The 21,121-nt window shown below is 41.1% G+C and overlaps 2 protein-coding genes across 3 annotated transcripts; both read right to left on the bottom strand.

Annotated features, from left to right (window-relative positions):
- Nucleotides 1–268: 268 nt before the first annotated feature.
- LOC121584133 (uncharacterized protein C22orf15-like) lies at nt 269–5,172 on the bottom strand. Of its 2 annotated transcripts, none has more exons than XM_041899967.2 (4): nt 5,072–5,172; nt 1,029–1,151; nt 742–816; nt 269–436 (listed from the first exon to the last, which is right to left on the bottom strand). In XM_041899967.2, exons 1-4 carry the CDS (start codon nt 5,094–5,096, stop codon nt 303–305), a joined length of 357 nt encoding a protein of 118 aa, XP_041755901.2. In that variant the 5' UTR covers nt 5,097–5,172; the 3' UTR covers nt 269–302. The 2 variants fall into 2 exon arrangements, with proteins under 2 accessions (XP_041755901.2, XP_045081858.1); XM_045225923.1 differs by lacking the exon at nt 5,072–5,172 and adding an exon at nt 3,031–3,108.
- Nucleotides 5,173–6,568: 1,396 nt separating this feature from the next.
- On the bottom strand, nt 6,569–15,825 carry adora2aa (adenosine A2a receptor a). The gene is made up of 3 exons (XM_041899968.2): nt 15,667–15,825; nt 11,894–12,616; nt 6,569–8,488 (listed from the first exon to the last, which is right to left on the bottom strand). Exons 2-3 carry the CDS (start codon nt 12,226–12,228, stop codon nt 7,759–7,761), a joined length of 1,065 nt encoding a protein of 354 aa, XP_041755902.1. The 5' UTR covers nt 12,229–12,616; nt 15,667–15,825; the 3' UTR covers nt 6,569–7,758.
- Between the last annotated feature and the right edge of the window lie 5,296 nt (nt 15,826–21,121).

Raw genomic sequence — 21,121 nt, 5'->3', positions numbered from 1 at the left:
AAGTTCTCCCACTTAAAAAGATGAGAGAGGCCTGTAATTTTCATCATAGGTACACGTCAACTATGACATACAAAATGAGAAAAGAAATTCCAGAAAATCACATTGTAGGATTTTTTATGAATTTATTTGCAAATTATGGTGGAAAATAAGTATTTGGTCACCTACAAACAAGCAAGATTTCTGGCTCTCACAGACCTGTAACTTCTTCTTTAAGAGGCTCCTCTGTCCTCCACTCGTTATCTGCATTAATGGCACCTGTTTGAGCCATCATGTTCACCTTTCCTCATCTCCTCTCATCATAGTCAAAGTTTTCCAGAATGGCTCTTCTTGTTTCCAGCGGTGGCCTTGCTCCAGGTCTTGTTAACAGAGCCTTTCCTTGACGGACCACTCTTTCTGTCCCGCTCCTTACAGGGGTTGGACAGCTTCTTCAAGACCTCTGAGGTAGACAAATGGTACAAAAGTAACAAGGGTGCAGACAGTACATACAAACGTACATATTAGCCACACCTTTTCATGCAGTCTTAAATCAGGCTTGATGTGGTTTTGCTCAAGGCAAGTGCACTGCACATGTACAGTAACTAGGCAAGAGAGTCATATTACAGGTATAACTCCAGTCTGTACCATTAGGAGGCCACAAAGAACCACTTCAGACCATGCTCAGCTCCAACTGAACAGACTCATGCAGTGGTTTCAGTAGTGCACATTTGCCTGTGCTGTGGATGAATGTGTTTTTGTCATTACCTGCTAACTCAGGATGGCTCTTGCCCAGGTCATTTAGGAGTGGCACATACTTCTGCCCTTCAGTCCCGTCAACTCCTGGGGGCAAAATATGAAGTAAATTAAAGTGAATCAGTTTCATTACTGTAAAATATCTTTAGTAATAACAACATTTATTGCAGCCATGCTAACGAACCTATCTATAACATATTAGTAGGGCAAGCAATGTGAGAAACCACTCTTTGATCCCATGGGATTTTTAATATGGACATGTGTAGCTTAGTGCCTTCATCATATTTGGAGAGACTCACTGCAGATGCGTATGAGAATGTAGCTGTGCCTCTTCTTCATCAGACTGCTGGCCTGCTCCATGCTCTCCTCCTTGTCACTCAGGTTCACTAGCTCCCCTGTCCTGTCCATCAGGTCCACACAGTCTGCAGAGTACATCTTCAATGTGACCTTTACACTGGGCTCTCTCTGTCTATTACATATTCACTTATGGCATTTACCCAGTCAGGAAACAATCTGGCAGACTGTTTCTATCATTTCCAGTCATTGACAGAGTTACCATATACAGTTAAAGTCGGAAGTTTACATACACCTTAGCCAAATACATTTAAACTCAGTTTTTCACAATTCCTGACATTTAATCCTAGTAAAAATTCCCTGTTTTACGTCAGTTAGGATCACCACTTTATTTTAAGAATGTGAAATGTCAGAATAATAGTAGAGAGAATGATTTATTTCAGCTTTTATTTATTTCATTATATTCCTAGTGGGTCAGAAGTTTACATACACTCAATTAGTATTTGGTAGCATTGCCATTAAATTGTGTAACTTGGGTCAAACGTTTCAGGTAGCCTTCCACAGGCCTCCTTGCTCGCACATGCTTTTTCAGTTCTGCCCACACATTTTCTATAGGATTGAGGTCAGGGCTTTGTGATGGCCACTCCAATACCTTGACTTTGTTGTCCTTAAGCCATTTTGCCACAACTTTGGAAGTATGCTTGGGGTCATTGTCCATTTGGAAGACCCATTTGCAACCAAGCTTTAACTTCCTGACTGATGTCTTGAGATGTTGCTTCAATATATCCACATAATTTTCCTTCCTCATGATGCCATCTATTTTGTGAAGTGCACCAGTCCCTCCTGCAGCAAAGCACCCCCACAGCATGATGCTGCCACCCCCGTGCTTCACGTTTGGGATGGTGTTCTTCAACTTGCAAGCCTTCCCCTTTTTCCTCCAAACATAACGATGGTCATTATGGCCAAACAGTTCTATTTCTGTTTCATCAGACCAGAGGACATTTCTCCAAAAAGTACGATCTTTGTCCCCATGTGCAGTTGTAAACCGTAGTCTGTCTTTTTTATGGTGGTTTTGGAGCAGTGGCTTCTTTCTTGCTGAGCGGCCTTTCAGGTTATGTCGATATAGGACTCGTTTTACTGTGGATATAGATACTTTTGTACCTGTTTCCTCCAGCATCTTCACAAGGTCCTTTGCTGTTGTTCTGGGATTGATTTGCACTTTTCGCACCAAAGTACGTTCATCTCTAGGAGACAGAACACGTCTCCTTCCTGAGCGGTATGACGGCTGCGTGGTCCCATGGTGTTTATACTTGCGTACTATTGTTTGTACAGATGAACGTGGTACCTTCAGGTGTTTGGAAATTGCTCCCAAGGATGAACCAGACTTGTGGAGGTCTACAATTTATTTTCTGAGGTCTTGGCTGATTTCTTTTGATTTTCCCATGATGTCAAGCAAAGAGGCACTGAGTTTGAAGGTAGGCCTTGAAATACATCCACAGGTACACCTCCAATTGACTCAAATGATGTCAATTAGCCTATCAGAAGCTTCTAAAGCCATGACATCATTTTCTGGAATTTTCCAAGCTGTTTAAAGGCACAGTCAACTTAGTGTATGTAAACTTCTGACCCACCGGAATTGTGATACAGTGAATTATAAGTGAAATAATCTGTCTGTAAACAATAGTTGGAAACATTACTTGTGTCATGCACAAAGTAGATGTCCTAACCGACTTGCCAAAACTATAGTTTGTTAACAGGAAATGTGTGAAGTGGTTGAAAAACAAGTTTTAATGACTCCAACCTAAGTGTATGTAAACTTCCGACTTCAACTGTACATACAACCTCACACTACAATGTACTGTTTAATGTATATCCAGGACTGTTTGTATCACGCTTTCATACTGTAACCACACTATCAGGTTGAATTAGGAATGTGATATTTGATTAAACATATCAGAAGTTCAACTGTAAATTATTCTGCTCTATGGGAGAAGTACAGGACAGTACCTTGAGGATCCAGATGACACCTCTCCTTCAAACTGTGGATGAAGTTTATCATCCTGCAGTTCAGGTTAAACAATTCTGTTTGGGCCTCTTTCAAAGTAATAAAAGATAAGTCTTTTTGTACATATCCTCTGTCTATAACATCATACTTCATTAAAGTAACCTGATTGTCACATCTAAATCCCCACAATGATTTTCTTAAAGTTTTTACTCTCATATGATCCGTTTATATCAACAAAGCTTTCCATTACTGTATGTCATACATTTAATTACAGGTCAGCTGTTGGCCTCCACAGAGATTATGGAATTATGCCCAATCAAATCATGATGATGATATAGCACCATCTTTTACTTACCTCCAAACTGCACTGTGACAAACATTTCACCTTCTCTCTATACAAAATGGAAGACCCATTTGCAACCAAGCTTTAACTTCCTGACTGATGTCTTGAGATGTTGCTTCAATATATCCACATAATTTTCCTTCCTCATGATGCCATCTATTTTGTGAAGTGCACCAGTCCCTCCTGCAGCAAAGCACCCCCACAGCATGATGCTGCCACCCCCGTGCTTCACGTTTGGGATGGTGTTCTTCAACTTGCAAGCCTTCCCCTTTTTCCTCCAAACATAACGATGGTCATTATGGCCAAACAGTTCTATTTCTGTTTCATCAGACCAGAGGACATTTCTCCAAAAAGTACGATCTTTGTCCCCATGTGCAGTTGTAAACCGTAGTCTGTCTTTTTTATGGTGGTTTTGGAGCAGTGGCTTCTTTCTTGCTGAGCGGCCTTTCAGGTTATGTCGATATAGGACTCGTTTTACTGTGGATATAGATACTTTTGTACCTGTTTCCTCCAGCATCTTCACAAGGTCCTTTGCTGTTGTTCTGGGATTGATTTGCACTTTTCGCACCAAAGTACGTTCATCTCTAGGAGACAGAACACGTCTCCTTCCTGAGCGGTATGACGGCTGCGTGGTCCCATGGTGTTTATACTTGCGTACTATTGTTTGTACAGATGAACGTGGTACCTTCAGGTGTTTGGAAATTGCTCCCAAGGATGAACCAGACTTGTGGAGGTCTACAATTTATTTTCTGAGGTCTTGGCTGATTTCTTTTGATTTTCCCATGATGTCAAGCAAAGAGGCACTGAGTTTGAAGGTAGGCCTTGAAATACATCCACAGGTACACCTCCAATTGACTCAAATGATGTCAATTAGCCTATCAGAAGCTTCTAAAGCCATGACATCATTTTCTGGAATTTTCCAAGCTGTTTAAAGGCACAGTCAACTTAGTGTATGTAAACTTCTGACCCACCGGAATTGTGATACAGTGAATTATAAGTGAAATAATCTGTCTGTAAACAATAGTTGGAAACATTACTTGTGTCATGCACAAAGTAGATGTCCTAACCGACTTGCCAAAACTATAGTTTGTTAACAGGAAATGTGTGAAGTGGTTGAAAAACAAGTTTTAATGACTCCAACCTAAGTGTATGTAAACTTCCGACTTCAACTGTACATACAACCTCACACTACAATGTACTGTTTAATGTATATCCAGGACTGTTTGTATCACGCTTTCATACTGTAACCACACTATCAGGTTGAATTAGGAATGTGATATTTGATTAAACATATCAGAAGTTCAACTGTAAATTATTCTGCTCTATGGGAGAAGTACAGGACAGTACCTTGAGGATCCAGATGACACCTCTCCTTCAAACTGTGGATGAAGTTTATCATCCTGCAGTTCAGGTTAAACAATTCTGTTTGGGCCTCTTTCAAAGTAATAAAAGATAAGTCTTTTTGTACATATCCTCTGTCTATAACATCATACTTCATTAAAGTAACCTGATTGTCACATCTAAATCCCCACAATGATTTTCTTAAAGTTTTTACTCTCATATGATCCGTTTATATCAACAAAGCTTTCCATTACTGTATGTCATACATTTAATTACAGGTCAGCTGTTGGCCTCCACAGAGATTATGGAATTATGCCCAATCAAATCATGATGATGATATAGCACCATCTTTTACTTACCTCCAAACTGCACTGTGACAAACATTTCACCTTCTCTCTATACAAAATGCTTCACCAGACCTCTATAGCCCCCTCCTGTAATGTCGCTACAAGCAGCTGAAGCACTGGCCTCTTCCATAGAGCCAAAATAAGTAATGAGTTTGGGCTAAGCACACAGTGCCACAATAGGGGGTGTTAAATCAATGTTGTTGACTACAATCATACTTAGTGACAAAGCTTTGGCACTGAGGGAGAGGCCATTGTGAATGGCTTCTGCAGTTGCTCTGAGCAAACCAACAGTTGACAGGGTAAGTTATCCGTTTGGAATTTTAACCAGACATGTAAACAGTTTTGAATTGTTGCAGGGACAGCACTTATCTAAGCACATTCCCCCATGGTTGATAACCCCTCTGACACCCACTCTTCTCTCCTTTCCTTTCAAAAGAAGAGAAGACAGGAAGCCTTTTATGTGAAGGGACTGTTCTTGTTTGTATCCATGGAGTCAATACACAGACAGAGCTTTTACTGCTACTTGTTGAACACTGTGGTCTGACAGCTATACTGTGGGGGATGACTTAGGGGGTTTATTGTCAGCCGACCACTAACTGGGATTGAAAACAAGACTGTGTATGACCTATATGAATGAGACACTATAGAGCCACTTAGTGAGAGAATTAGATTAGCCTTGTTCAGTGAGCACCATTTCTCATGGCCAAATGTACAGCAAACCATGTACAGTATCAGGACCACTGGTCATCACTGAGTCATGACAGAAAGGAAACTATCTGTCTGTAACATAACCCCCCAGGACACTTAGGACAGTCACAGGTATATCATTTTACATAACATTTTAGTCATTTAGCCGACACTCTTATCCAGAGCGACTTACAGTAGTGAGTGCATACATGTTCATACTTTTTCGTATATCAGCAGTAGAGGTTAGTACAGTAACACTGGACTAAAAATACATTTGGGTGAGGATGACACTGCAAAACAGGTAAGTGGTGAGAGAGAGATATATTGGCCAGAATGGTCACAGCTAAAAGGGTGAGTTGTTGAAGTCTGATTTAGTAATGTCAGAAAGGGGGAGAGAGACAATATTTTGTTGTGCAGAAAACACCAGTGAACTAGGCTGGAAGCATCTTTAAAAAACACAAAAATGTCATTTCAGGAAGGCCCTGAGAGAATATCAAAAGGAGAATGCCCTGTAACCCTGTAACCTGGAATCATCAGGGAATTTGGATAAAAGCTGGGAAAGCTGGAGAAATCAGAGGATCTCACAGCTTGTGATAGGGGACATAAATCCCATAGAGGGCCCGTCTGGTCTGGTCTGCCCCCTCCCCAGAGTCACCAGCCAGCCTGCCTCTGGAGCTTCTCTGCACTTATTGATTGATGGTTGGGAAAGCTGTACAGTAATTGTAATGCGTAAACAGTGCAACATGGAAAAGCAAACAGATACACTTAGAGATGACAATAACATACAAATATTTATTTTCAAACAGGAGGTATTGTGTCCTGTATAGCGTTCGAAAATGTGAGAATGCAGAGAATGCCATAGCTATGTAATACTTGAGAGTATATTCAGTGAATAATGTAAGCTCTATGTCATTGATTAATTATTTTTACCATTTAATTGTCTGTGTAATCTCAATGATCAGCACAACAGTTTTGGTGTGTGCTACTGACAGTTAGACAAGTTGGAAGAACTGCAAAGTAGAGAAAGTGCAGAGTAGTATAGATATTCCTCAAAATAGTTTAAAACCATTATAATTTAAAAACACGCTGATCATTTTTTGAGCATTCATACATTTGCAAGATCATAAACCTGAACGTCCATCTGTATGGTGCACAAACATGCTAAATCAATGCAGTAGTACTGTCCCCTTATCACAAACTTGGAACATCCTTGCCATCCCCAAATACACATGAATAATCATAAAGGTAATTTATTAAAACCTCACCGGTTATCAAAGAGCAAAAGTAAATTGTGAGGATTCAGATTTAAGCACCACTCACACGTCACAGACCAAGAGAATAAACATCGTAAACAGAATCACATTTAACCATTCGAGTCACATTAACGTTTCTTCCATAAATAACTAAAACTAATTTAAATACAATTGTTCATGCCCCCAAAATAAGTTGTTCTCTTCCGCATGGTGAATGTACAGTAGGCTTTGTATGCCTGCCTTTGTGTAGGTCCTCGGCTCGTACTCATTCAGGACCACGGTTACAATCCCTGGCGATAGAATGCCTCCAAGTATGTGGAATTAGGCCATCTGGATAGCATGGGATACAACCAAACTCTGATCCTCAGCTTGTGATCCTGCCTGCCCAGTAATTTACTCTAAGCTGACTCCAAAAAATTTGCGCATCCACAGTAATTTCACACCAAAGGCCAGGTGATAAAGATCCTTTGTAGCTGTCTGATGAGCTCAGTGAAGCAGGTTTTATGTTTATAGAACAGTGATTTGACCTGGACAAGGGAGAGATCCTGCCTGTCCTTTATCTCTTCCACCTCCGGTCCTTTAGGAGACTGCTGCTGCTGGTCCCCATACTGCAGGGGATGACATAAAGGGTGTGTATGTGTCTGTCTGAGAGGCTGTGGCACAGGGGGGCTTTCCCTTTGATTGTGGGAGCTAATCACGGTAAGAGGGTGGTTGTGAATGGGCGCTGGCTTCAGAATGCCCCCTGCAGGTTTGATATGGCTATGACGGGTGGGAGCTCTCACAGCTACTGCTGCTGTGCTCGGTGTAGAGGTTGAAGCGGAGGCCGTTGGCCTTAACCCTTACTGAGTCGCTGATGCTGTTGTGGGTGGAGGTGCGGGTGCTGCCATCGCTGTCAAACAGCTCCCGGCGGCCCAGGACATGGCGGCGGATGACCCTCTGGAAGGTGTGGCGGAACTCCTGGATGCGGTATGCGTAGATGAAGGGGTTGACCACCGAGTTGCCGTGAGAGAGGATGATGGCAACGTATATGATCCAGAGGGGCGGGCGGGTACACTGAGGGCAGAACAGTGTGAAGCAGTTGATGATGTGCAGCGGTAGCCAGCAGATGGCAAACAGGCCCACGATGATGGCCAGCGACTTGGCCGCATGGATCTCCTTCTGCAGGGTGGAGTGGGACTTCCCCCCGTGGACAGCCTTCAGTTCTATGAGCTTCAGCTGATGCCGAGCTGCCATGAAGATCCGCAGGTAGATGACCAGCATGAGCAGCAGAGGCATCAGCACACAGGCAAAGAAGTTAAAATAGACCATGTAGTCCATGACCACCACCTCCTCAAACAGGCACTCCATCAGGCCTGGGGGGCAGGTGCTGTTGGGGCGCTCAGTGAACTTATTCCAGCCCAGCATTGGGGTCAGGCCGATGATGATGGACAGCACCCAGCAGACGGCAATGATCCCCTTGGCACGCTGGCCTGTCACCAGGCTATTGTACCTGTGGGAATAATAAAGATATGGACTCTGTCAGTAAGACAAATGATGGGCTCTCTTGGCTGGAGGAGGATAAGTTGTCTCTCTGGAGGGTTAGATTCCCCCAGAGGTTAAGGGATAGTGAGTTAGATAATACACATTATAATAGCAGGCATATCATTATCTAGGTTTCCATCCAATTTGCGACCAATTTTCATGTGAATATTCTAAACTCTGCATTAAACAATAAGCGCATTTTCCCACCAGAGATGTTTCCATTAAACATACTTTTTGCAGATAAAAGGTTGTGCGTGATGACGTGGTGCACATGAAAATAACTTTTGCCCTTAAATTCCCATGTACCGAATGAAAATTAGAAGTTAAATGGGTTTCCATCGCATTTTTAAATCTACTGATGGTTTTGTCACAAAAACTGTTGCGTTATATAGCAAATGTGCTCACTCTGGTATTGGCATATGTACTCTAGCCAACAGCTCACAGATACAGCAGGTAGGCTACCTACATTATGAGATTATTATGGATAAGAGCAATATTATTTGTATTTGTCAAATGGCAGCCAAGCATCGATCATCATGTCACCAGAATAAGACCCTTGATATTTATTGGAGAGGAGCATCAAGCTCATCACCTTTAACATTCACCACCCTGCGAAGTTCATCATCATTTATTTCATCTGTAGCCTAATAAACTGCATGGTTTCCTGAGTCGTAGTGGGAGGACCACGCAACATACACTACATGACCAAAACTATGTGGACACCTGCTCGTCTAATTCCAAAATCATTGGCATTAATATGGAGTTGGTGTCCCTTTGCTGCTATAACAGCCTCCACTCTTCTGGGAAGGCTTTTCACTAGATGTTGGAAGATTGCTGCGGGGACTTGCTTCCATTCAGCCACAAGAGCATTAGTGAGGTTGGCACTGATGTTGGGCGATTAGGCCTGGCTCGCAGTCGACGTTCCAATTCATCCCAAAGGTGTTTGATGGGGTTGAGGTCAGGGCTCTATGCAGGCCAGTCAAGTTCTTCCACACCAATCTCGACAAACCATTTCTGTAAGGACCTCGTTTTGTGCACGGGGGCATTGTCATACTGAAACAGGAAAGGGCCTTCCCAAAACTGTTCCCACAAAGTTGGAAGTACAGAATCGTCTAGAATGTAATTGTATGCAGTAGCGTTAAGATTTCCCTTCACTGGAACTAAGGGGCCTAGCCCGAACCATGAAATCAGCCCCAGACCATTATTTCTCCTCCACCAAACTTTACAGTTGGCACTATGCATTTGGGCAGGTAGCGTTTTCCTGGCATCCGCCAAACCCAGATTCGTCCGTCGGACTGCCAGATGGTAAAGCATGATTCATCACTCGAGAGAACGTGTTTTCATTGGTCCAGAGTCCAACGGCGGAGAGCTTTACACCACTCCAGGCAACGATTGGCATTGCGCATGGTGATCTTTGGCTTGTGTGCGGCTGCTCGGCCATGGAAACCCATTTCATGAAGCTCCCGATGAACAGTTATTGTGCTGACGTTGCTTCCAGAGGCAGTTTGGAACTGGGTAGTGAGTGTTGCAACCGAGGACAGACGATTTTTACTCGATACGCGATATGCGCTTCAGCACTCTGCGGTCCCGGTCTGTGAGCTGTTGTTGCTCCTAGACGTTTCCACTTCACAATAACAGCACTTACAATTGACCGGGACAGCTCTAGCAAGGCAGAAATTTGACGAACTGACTTGTTGGAAAGGTGGCATCCTATGACGGTGCCATGTTGACAGTCACTGAGCTCTTCAGTAAGGCCATTCTACTGCTAATGTTTGTCTATGGAGATTGCATGGCTGTGTGCTCGATTTTATACACCTGTCAGCAACGGGTGTGGCTGAAATAGCCAAATCCACTAATTTGAAGGGGTGTCCACATACCTTTGTATATATAGTGTATCATCGCGTGACTCTAAGTTTACTTCGATATGATGGTTATCATATCAATATTTGCGCATAAAGGCGTTTTCACCGCTTTCTTGTATAATTAATTTTACAGACACAAAAAGATCCCACCATGTCGAATGAACAAATTGTCTGTCGGGATATATAAAATTGTACCAGCATTTAATCAGCCCGGTTGTGACTTGTTTCATGTGTCAGCTAATTCATCTGCATGAAATGGTTGGATGGAAACGTGGTTAGACACACTGTCTTTTTATGGGAAAAACTCTTGTCTAAGTTATAAAGAGAGACTTAAAAACAAAATGTCAGTATTTGGAAGGGAAGTCTATTTCGAGTGTCTGTCGGTCAGTGTGGGAGAGCAGCTGATCTTTTGGGCCGTTTCTGTCACATTCTCGAGACGTTGAAGTTCAAAGGTTAGCTGTGAGAAAACAGCAACCCCCCCCCCTCACCCCGTGCAGCAACACAGACATGCACAAACGCCCTTAACACATCCCAGGGACACAACAGAACAACAATCTTGGACGCAATAAAAAAAGGGAGTGATGGGCATGTTGTTTTTAGGTAATGCACACTATCAAATATGCTAGTATGAGTGAGGTTGAGAGAGTGTGTGAGCATCAGTCTATACATACTTTCCAGAAAGTGTATAAGTAATTACTGATTATTAATACATTTTAGGGCATAATGTAATTTATATTTGTTTATCTAGGAAAATAAATGAGTGGTCTGAACAGCTGTTTTATTTTTACATGCTTATAGTTGTGAATAGGGGTCATGGTCTGTATAAACTATTAGTAAGAGGAGATTACAGTTAACTGGTCCTGGGTGAGATGGCCTCCTGGGAGACTATATCTGGTTCCACTGAGGAAATCAAAAGCTCAACTAGCCATTTGGTAAATAAATCTAAAGTTCATTTAAAAATAGCACGGTCCTCTGCTGCTCTATTCTGAAAATATCTCACACAGATTTTAAGATTTACTTTTTAAAATGTAGCAATGTGCTACTGGCATGAAGCATACAATGTACCTGCAACCTGGGTATGCAAATCAATCAAAAACCCTATACAACCTCAAAGGGTAGATTTAAATCTTTGAAAAGCCTAACGTCTAACCCAGGGGTGGGAAACTTTTTGGCTCGAGGGCCACATAAGGATTTCAAAATTCAACCGAGGGCCGCTCCAATTTTTTGGGGACCAATTTGTTAGTCCAAATCAATTTGCGGGCCAGAAAAAGGGCAGTTATTTTAAAATATATAGGTGCATTCTCATTTCTACATATTTTCTAGCTAGTTTTAGACATTCAAGTGTAGACTTTAAAAAAAAACTAAAATAATAATTTCCCCAATAAAGTAGTTTTCCCACCCTTGGTCTAACCTCTTTCTCTGTATATGGGAGAGGAAAGCAGCACGACAGCAGCAATATGTTTAAAATGGTTAGCACACTCTCTGTTATGTTCATACAATTTTGAACTGACCTGAGGGGTATCTTGATAGCGATGTAGCGGTCTATGGCAATGGCCAGCAGGCTGAAGATGGAGCTCTGGGTGAGCACCAGCACAAAGCAAGCGATGAAGAGGCAGCCATAGAAGTTGGAGCAGAAGCCCGTGCTGATGACGATGGCGAAGGGAATACCCAGCACTCCCACAGCAATGTCTGCCACTGCCAGGGACACCAAAAAGAAGTTGGTGATGCTCTGCAGGTTGCTGTTAAGACAGACGGCCCAGCAGACCAGCACATTGCCCAGCACGGACAGTATGGCTATCAGCAGCTCCAGCACAATGTAGATGACAGAGGCAGCATCGTTCAGCATGGTGAGAAGAGCAGCGGGGTCACTGAGGAGGAGGGAGGACCACTCTCATCAAAGTCCATAGCTGCAGCCAGGCAGCAGTGCGCTTACTCTGTAGGGTTTATCTCGCTGCCTGGGATTATGGCTGAGCTCTCCACACAGAGACCACTTCACCTTGAAGCCTCTTAGAAGTCCCACACAGTTGGTGATCAGAGAAGCAGTCCAAACGCTAAGGCATTCTCCTCACTTAACATATAGGGCACGACTGTCTCCTTTCTGTTATGGTATCTGCTGTCCTGTCTGGCCCTCTCCTCTCAAGTCCTTCCCCTCACTGTTGCAAGATTCAGCACTGTGAAACTCAGATGGCGCTGAGACTGAACCAGGAAGTGATCACATGAGCGCCATACTGATGCTGATAAAGGGAAGAAAGAGTAAATAAAGTGGAAATGCTAAATGCAGAAATGACATGACATAAAATACCAGTGAATAAGATACTTTCCATCAAATATTAACCACATTTGAAGTCAAACAATAAATGGCAATGTATTGTCTGCCATGATACTCTGGGATTTCCAATGTAGCAAGTAAAATAATAAGTGTACTGCATTCCCCATACAACTGCTGGTCATCATCATTAATATTTGATCTGCAATAGTGAGCACTGACATCTGACTACGGATCACAGTATACTGACTACATTACACACCCTGGCCAACTGCAGGGGTCATGTTAACACATGATAACTGACTTTCCACCAATCCTCCTTTTCACCATTAACAACAGTCACTAAACTGTAAACCAGGGCCAGAGGAAATATAATCAGTGTCATGATGACACAGTGGTGTTATGGAGCTACCATCCCAGTGACAGTTAAATGTCAGCTGTACCAGAGAGAGGAAACAGTCGGATGCTTCAGGGACTGGAACTTTCTATATGTCCCCCTGAGATCACCCAACCCCTGCCTGATAAGGAGAAAGGAGTCTTGAGGACACCAAATGAAGCATTCAAATTTTGTTAGAGAAGGGTGTCGTCATGCTCAAGAAAAATAAAAATAATAATAAATGAAGTAGTAAATACAGCAAGCATAATCTACACTTGAAATGACAATTGTTTTAAACAAGGTCTAATTTGTCAATCAACTGAGGTCACTGCGCCACGCTGAATTCCCCTGGAATTAAATGTGAGCGTGAAGAGGTTTCCAAACTCCTTTCATACAGAACTCTGATCATGTTTATGGAGAATTCCCACAGTGAAGCCAATGATGTTTTCTGAGGTTACTCATGGTTTCAGGAGATAGCAGCTGTGACGGAACTGAAAGGCCTTTGCTCTCAGAAACATTTCCATTTAGGTGGGACTGAGGTTTTTTCAGACCGATCTCAGTTACTGTGTCAGTTTCCATACTGTTTTAAGTTTATCACACACATACAGTATGAGGCACAGAGGTTGCTGTTGCAAATAGTGTCAGTCTTTGAGCACATGTAACCCAACAGTGACAGATCTGATAGCCATAGCCTCGTATACTGTAGGACAACCCCTTTGCATTGCAAAAAGCCTATAATGCAGTTGTGATAGGAAAAGGCGAAATTATGTTCACCATCACACGGTCACAAAAGGACCAGGGAAGATGCAAAGTGGTACCTTCAATATAGAGGTTACAACTGGATTAGAAGTGACATCTCAATGTGACTGCATGTGTGACCCTGTCTCAGTCACCTTATAACAGCAGTCAAAAACTAGGTAATAACAGGGTATTTCAGTTGTCCTCTTTGATAGCACTTGAGGGGTATGAATAGTTCACGTATAGTCCATAATGTTAAATTCATTTTTATTTCCCAGGGATGTAGCTCAGTTGGTAGAGCATGGTGTTTGCAACACCAGGGTTGTGGGTTCGATTCCCACGGGGGGCCAGTATGAAAATAATAATAATAATAATGTATGCACTCACTAACTGTAAGTTGCTCTGGATAAGAGCGTCTGCTAAATGACTAAAATGTAAGCAACTCCTGTGTATATTTGGCCTTCTGTTTTAGGTTATTGTCCTGCTGAAAGGTGAATTTGTCTCCCAGTGTCTGTTGGAAAGCAGACTGAACCAGGCATACCCATAACATGATGCAGCCACCACCATTCTTGAACATATGAAGAGTGGTACTCAGTGATGTGTTGTTTTGGATTTGCCCCAAACATAACGCTTTATTTTCACGGCATTAAGTTAATTTATTTGTCACATATTTAGCAGGCTTACTTTAGTGCCTTATTGCAAACAGGATGCATATTTTGGAATATTTGTATTATGTACAGGCTTCCTTCTTTTCACTCTGTCATTTAGGTTAGTATTGCAGAGGAACTAGGGCGGCAGGTAGCTTAGTGGGTAAGAGCATTGTGCTAGTAACTGAAAGGTTGCTGGTTCTAATCCCTGAGCCGGCTAGGTGAAAAATCTGTTGATGTCCCTTAAGCAAGGCACTTAACCCTAATTTCTCCTGTAATTCACTCTGGATAAGAGTGTCTGCAAAATTACTAAAATGTAACTACAATGTTGTTGATCCATCCTCAGTTTTCTCCTATCACAGCTGTTAAACTCTGCCATCCTCAGTTTTCTCCTATCACAGCCATTAAACTCTGTAACTGTTTTAAAGTCACTTTTGGCCTCATGGTGAAATCCCAGTGCTGTTTCCTTTCTCTCCGGTAACTGAGTTAGGAAAGATGCCTGTATTGTTGTAGTGACCGAGTATATTGATACACCATCCAAAGTGTAATTAATAACTTCACCACGCTCAAAGGGATATTGAATGTCTGCTTTTATTTATTTTTACCCATCTACCAATAGGTTCCCTTCTTTGCGAGGCATTAGAAAACCTCCCTGGTCTTTGTGGTTGAATCTGTGTTTGAAATTCACTGCTCGACTGAGGGACCTTACAGATAATTGTATGTGTGGGGTACAGAAATTAGGTAGTCATTCAAAAATCATGTTAAACACTATTATTGCACACAGAGTGAGTCCATGCAACATATTATGTAATTACCTTGTTAAGTAAATCTTTACTCCTGAACTTATTTCGGCTTGCCATAATAAAGGGGTTGAATACTTATTGACTTAAGACATTTCAACTTTTCATTTTTAATTAATGTTTTAAAAAAAAGTCAAATAACATAATTCCACTTTGACATTATGGGATATTGTGTGAAGGCCAGTGACACAAAGTCTGAACATAACAAAATGTGGAAAAAGTCAAGGGGTGTGAATACTTTCTGAAGGCACTGTAAACTTTGCATAGGCTAATGTCCCGTGTCTGTATTCCTGGCCGAAAATAATTTTGATTGCACCAGCACTAACTGTTGTATAAACTTACATTGTCTAACAAAATGTTTTATTAGTCTATTCATTAAATAGTTAAAACACTCCAAATGCAAATACAAACTCTTGGACTTCTATCCAATTCTATGTTCAATAAAAAAAAAACGTACCTTGTTAAATGTATGCCTCGTCGTATTAGAAATTAATTAAAATCTTTTTAGAAATGAGTTTGCGCTATATCCATAATCATCGCTCGAATAAAATAACATAATTCCTAGAAAAACCGTTGTGAATAATAAGATGTGCGAAACTCAATTTGATGGGCTATTTGTGCGCTCCGCACCCACTGTTTCACTACGGATTCTCCGTTCAATAACTCAGGCGGACCAGATTTACACCACGTGATCCCATGGTCCGTGTTCGTGCGGATAATTCCCTTTCTACGCTAAACCGAGCAACACGGAATGAGAAAACGGACAGTTATTTTGTTTTTGGATACACATTTTAAAACTGAAAAGTTTTTTGTTTGTTTTTAATCTCGTTTTTGCTTATAAACCAAAAACAACTTGATATTTTGATTTTCACATATGGGTGGGGTTAAATGTGGAATGCCTGTCATTGGCCAAATAAACAGCCAACACTTCCTGTCCCTTCAAAATAGCAGTTCACCCTTCTAACTCTATTCTATTATCTATTAATTCATATATTAATAGCTGCCCATAACATGCCACAGTGCCAAGGTGAGATTTCTCAATTTCTACTTTAGATTTAAGGTTAGCTATGTAAGCTAGCCACAACAATGATAGGGTTTATTGACTTACATGTCTACTTTAGATTGAAGGTTATTCATAAACTACTGTTATTGTAAATGGTTAGCTAACTGATATATCCTAGCTACAGTCACCTCCAAAATTATTGGCAAAAAATACTTCATAAAATAAATACAAATACTGAGCTATATTGTAGGCCTATGCAAAAAAAAGTATATTATTTAATAATAATACAATTGCTCAGAGAAAAATATTTTGTTTAACAAGTAATTTAAAAAAAAATCTAAAAAGGATAGGTGTCAAAATTATTGCCACCCGTTTTCAATACTTTGTGTACCCTACCCTTGCGAGGATAACGGCATTTAGCCTTTTTCTAGAACTCAGACCATTCCTCCATACTGAATCTTTCCAGATCCTTGATATCCTTTGGTCTGCGCTTATGGACTGCCCTCTTCAATTCAAACCACAGGTACTCAATGGGGTTCAAGTCCGGAGACCGAGATGGCCAAGTCCGGAGACCGAGATGGCCATTGCAAAATTTCTTTATGGATTTTTATGTGTTCTTGGGGTCATTGTCTTGCTAGAAGATCCACTTGAGGCCAACTTTCAGCCTCCTGGCTTAGGCAACCAGGTCTTTGGCTAAAATGTCATGGTACTAGGTAGAGTTCTTGATGCTGTTGACCTTAACAAGGGCCCCAGGACCAGTGGAAGCAAAACATCCCCATAACATCAAAGCTCCACCACCATATTTTACAGTAGGTATGAGGTTATTTTCTGCATATGCATCCTTCTTTTGAGGCCAAAACCACCACTGGTGTGTGTGGACAAAGAGCTCTATTTTCGTCTTATCTGACCATAGCACCCAGTTCCAATCAAAGTGCCAATGGCGATTAGCAAACTCCAGGCGTTTACATTTGTTGGTTGCTCTGAATAAAGGCTTTTTTATGGAAACTCTTCCAAATAGCCTATAGATATCGAGGTGGCGTCTAACTGTAGATTTGGACACTGTAATTCTCCAACTGTGGCCTTCAGACTTTTCTTTGCCTCCCGAACAATTTTATTCCCTCTGCGTTGGGACGTGATTAGGGCTGTTGCGGTGACCTTATTACCGCCACACCGGCAGTCACGAGTCATGAAGGCAGTCAAATTCCACGTGACCGTTTAGTCACGGTAATTAGGCTTCTCCAAGTGCTGATGCTGCTGATGGTCATTAGTAGCCTACCAAACTTGCTAACTGCCTGGTACTCAGCACTCTATTGTCCCTCTAATCACTCTGATATCAATGCAAATGTAATCGAAAATCTAATTAAACTCTTCATGAGAGCCCATGAGCTCATGTTGCACAACATTTCTATAGGCTATGCAATTGCACGAGAAAACAGAGTGATGGCCTCTATTAAAAAGAGGAGGATCCCATCAGCTTTATATAGGCTAGGCCTACTATATTTATTTCTCAACTTTTCTAATATTAAGCAAATATTAAGCACATTGTTTATCTTTACAACAGGAGTATAGCCTACCTGGCTGGCATGAAAATGAACCACAGGAAAAGCGTCCTCCATTCGCTATTTAAGTGCAGAGATGACATGTATTTTTTCCCGTGCCCGTTTTGAGACAGGTGCATGATAACGGTCCATTCTAAATCAAAACGAATTTCAGACATACATTATTTAGTAAATGTAAAGACAAGATTAAATCAAGAATAGTCTGATGGGTGACAATATTAGCCTATCACTTGTGAATTATATATTATCATTTATGAATGATGCCCAGCTTAAGGCAAGAAACAATGCCTTTTTTGTGTGACTTTTTCTAATTATAGTCGCACACCTCATGTAGCTTAGCCCATAGGCGTATATGTTTGTTTTGATAAGGTTTGTATCACAACTAAAGTGGCCAAATAACTTATTAAAATGAAGCACATTAATCCGCTTTACAACAGTTGTAGAGCCTAACTGGCATAAATACTGTATGCAGCGCGTGAGTTTCAAGTTTGGGGAAGATAATTTTCACCATAAAATTGCACCTTTATAATAAAAGCATTACATGCATAATTGCACTTGTGGTCACTTTTGATAATGGTGTTTTCCCCGCTAATGGAACATTCGCGCTTATAGCCTACTGCCGTGTGCGCATTTCTGCGCTTAAAATGTGAAGAAAAAGCCTAATAGTTTATCAACATTTTAAGCTAAACGTTCTGATCTGTTGCTTCAGCTTAATTGCGTAAATAAGGTTTTTTGATGCTAGTGATTGTATTAATTTGGGATCTATCGCATCCCACAACTGTCCCAGACTATGTTTGGAATATTTATTTCTCATACAGAATAGAATAGGTCAACTTTTGTACTATGGGGGATAGTAGATTGACATAGGCTAGTGCTTTTGCTGTTCGTAAGGCCTACTCATCTTGTTGGCTGCCAAAAAGTAAATGTGGACAGTTCTTCCAATTCTTCAATATGCACCTCGGAATTGGATAAGGACGCGCGCAGTTGTGCCCCTGATGTGTCTGTCTTCACTTGTAGCCTGTGAGAAAGACCCAATCACGTGATGGAGAGCTGTGTGAGTGAGATGAGAGGTGATTCGGAGCAGGCAGCACTCAGGGAGTAGGGCTGCAAAAGGCATGGATTTTTTTAGGGTGTATTATGGCCACACAAAGGGGATGCCACTGGGAAATTTGAGGAATTATATCAAGTGCTTCTCAAATTGTGAATGCGAGACTGACAAAATGTATACAGCCTGCGCAAAAACAAAGCAGAGCTCATGCCTTTCAAGCAACTTTTTTCAAATCATCATTAGAGTCGCATCATGCAGCCTTACAATGTATTAAAAATGAAAACATATAGCCCAACGTTTGTAGAACAACTAAAATTACATTAATAACTCTAAATTAAGCATATAGGAGTACCTATTTATTTGTTAACTGCTCATCACAGAATAGCCGCATGTGCGCACTTTATTTTTATTCAGCTTTGTTCAATTGTATTATTCATACTATAAAATAATGTAAAATAATGCCATGGAATTCTAAGCAAATCTTGTCTGCTAAATGAACTAGTGTAGGCCACAGCCATATGGCATTGCCAGATCAAGACCTAACATGAGGACAACTCAGAGTATGCTATTGTGTTCTGAAATATACTACATTTTCTTTATATCATGTTTCTTTAGACCTGTCTAAAATAAATAATTGATTTATTGTGAAGGTGTAGGATATATTATATGGATTTATTAGACTTTTTTAAATGTAGGCTTGTAGGCTATGTGTGGAAGCCAAGAGATGCTAAATGTGTTTATGTTAATTAACGGTCAATAACCGTGAGACCGACAGTTATTTGCTTGACAATCACCGGCGGACTAAATTTCGTGACCACCACAGCCCTAGACGTGATACACTTGCGTCCTCTTACTCATCTACCAGACAAGTTTACCACTGTTCCAGTGGTTTCAAACTTTTTAATTGTTGCCCTAATAGTGGTAAGTGATATATTTGTTTTTTCAGTAGTTTTTTTGTACCCATTGCTTGATTTATGAAAGTCAACAACCATTTGTCTCTTTTCATTTGTGAGTTCTTTCCCTTTCCCCATGATGATGGATGACAAAGGGATTTTACATGCATGTTACTTACTTTTTATACCCCAATGAAACAGGAAGCTTGATCATTTGGCAGCCATTACAGCTGTGAATCATTTTGAATAAAATTCACCAACTTTGTCAGGCGAGTGCACAAATAGGGCTCTACCTGTGCAGAGCACACGCCACTTTGCCCTTCCAGTCTCAAAAGTGTCATTTTGGGTGGTGGTATAATTTCCCCAAAAATGATATATATATATATTTTTTTATGTGTAATTATTGTCTGAAACCCATTGCCTGCAAGTAGTTCTGAAGGCACTGTATAGAGGTAAATCACAATCAATAAAATAAATCGAGCTAGCTAATTAGCAGATTTACATCCATCATCAACATCAACGATCAGCTGATAGCCCACCCCCTTTTCCCGATGTCAATCATGTCTTTAGGAGGCACTGTAACTAGCTTGCTTACAATTTGTGATGATTGTTGTTATTGCAGAAATAAATAGGGCTACGTTCAAAAATGTAAAACATTTCATTACAGAGGCATTTGGCATGTTATGAATTTAGATATATGAATCATGAAATATATTTTTATTTAAAGCGGGGGGTGTATTTTGAGCACTCGCCCCCTGAAAGGTCTGTGCACGGCCCTGAACCTTGTACAACACTTAGGGCAACATATCCAATGTCTTTGTCGAAATGGCTCAAGCTCAGTATTTGGATGGCAATCTTTTATGGACAGCAATATACAAACAGATTTTCAAGCAGATTTAAGTCAGGACTTAGATTGGACATTCAGGAACACTCACCACCTCTTGGAAAGGCATTCTGGAGTATCTTTGGCATTAAAATCTGTCTAATTGTTCGGTTTGCAGAAGACTATGGCAGACTTTCCTCAAACTTTTTACTGGGGCTTTGCTCCTTTCATATTTATTTTGATCCTGAAAAACTCCCCAGTCCCTGCCGGTGACAAGCATACCCATAACATGATGCTGCCACAACAATACTTGAAAATACAGAGCATCAACAACATTGAATTCACGCCACATTACTGGCCTGTATGACAAAGTGAAAAGAAGCAAGCCTGTGTTAAAAACTCCACTCCAAATCATCCATTCTGTTTGCAACAAGGCCGTTAAGTAGTACTGAAAGACAACACGGCAAAGAAATGTACTTTTTGGCTTAAATGAATTGGTTGGTATGCTTATCACAGGCAGGGACTGGGGAGTTTTTCAGGATCAAAATAAATATGAAAGGAGCAAAGCCCAGGTAAAAAATTAGGA

The sequence above is a fragment of the Coregonus clupeaformis genome, chromosome 16 (genome assembly GCF_020615455.1).
Source record: "Coregonus clupeaformis isolate EN_2021a chromosome 16, ASM2061545v1, whole genome shotgun sequence".
Classification (NCBI taxonomy): domain Eukaryota; kingdom Metazoa; phylum Chordata; class Actinopteri; order Salmoniformes; family Salmonidae; genus Coregonus; species Coregonus clupeaformis.
The sequence above is the reverse complement of the archived record's forward strand: the minus strand, read 5'-3'. Positions and strand labels throughout refer to the sequence as shown.

What these genes read in the sequence shown, in the direction of transcription:
- LOC121584133 (XM_045225923.1), bottom strand. Translation starts at nt 3,082, where the DNA reads ATGATAAACTTCATCCACAGTTTGAAGGAGAGGTGTCATCTGGATCCT. An exon ending in GTGTCATCTGGATCCTCAAG is followed by an intron (nt 1,152 to 3,030) that starts GTACTGTCCTGT and finishes TGTACTCTGCAG; the next exon opens with ACTGTGTGGACCTGATGGAC. An exon ending in CATTCTCATACGCATCTGCA is followed by an intron (nt 817 to 1,028) that starts GTGAGTCTCTCC and finishes TTTTGCCCCCAG; the next exon opens with GAGTTGACGGGACTGAAGGG.
- adora2aa (XM_041899968.2), bottom strand. Translation starts at nt 12,228, where the DNA reads ATGCTGAACGATGCTGCCTCTGTCATCTACATTGTGCTGGAGCTGCTG. An exon ending in GCTATCAAGATACCCCTCAG is followed by an intron (nt 8,489 to 11,893) that starts GTCAGTTCAAAA and finishes TTATTCCCACAG; the next exon opens with GTACAATAGCCTGGTGACAG.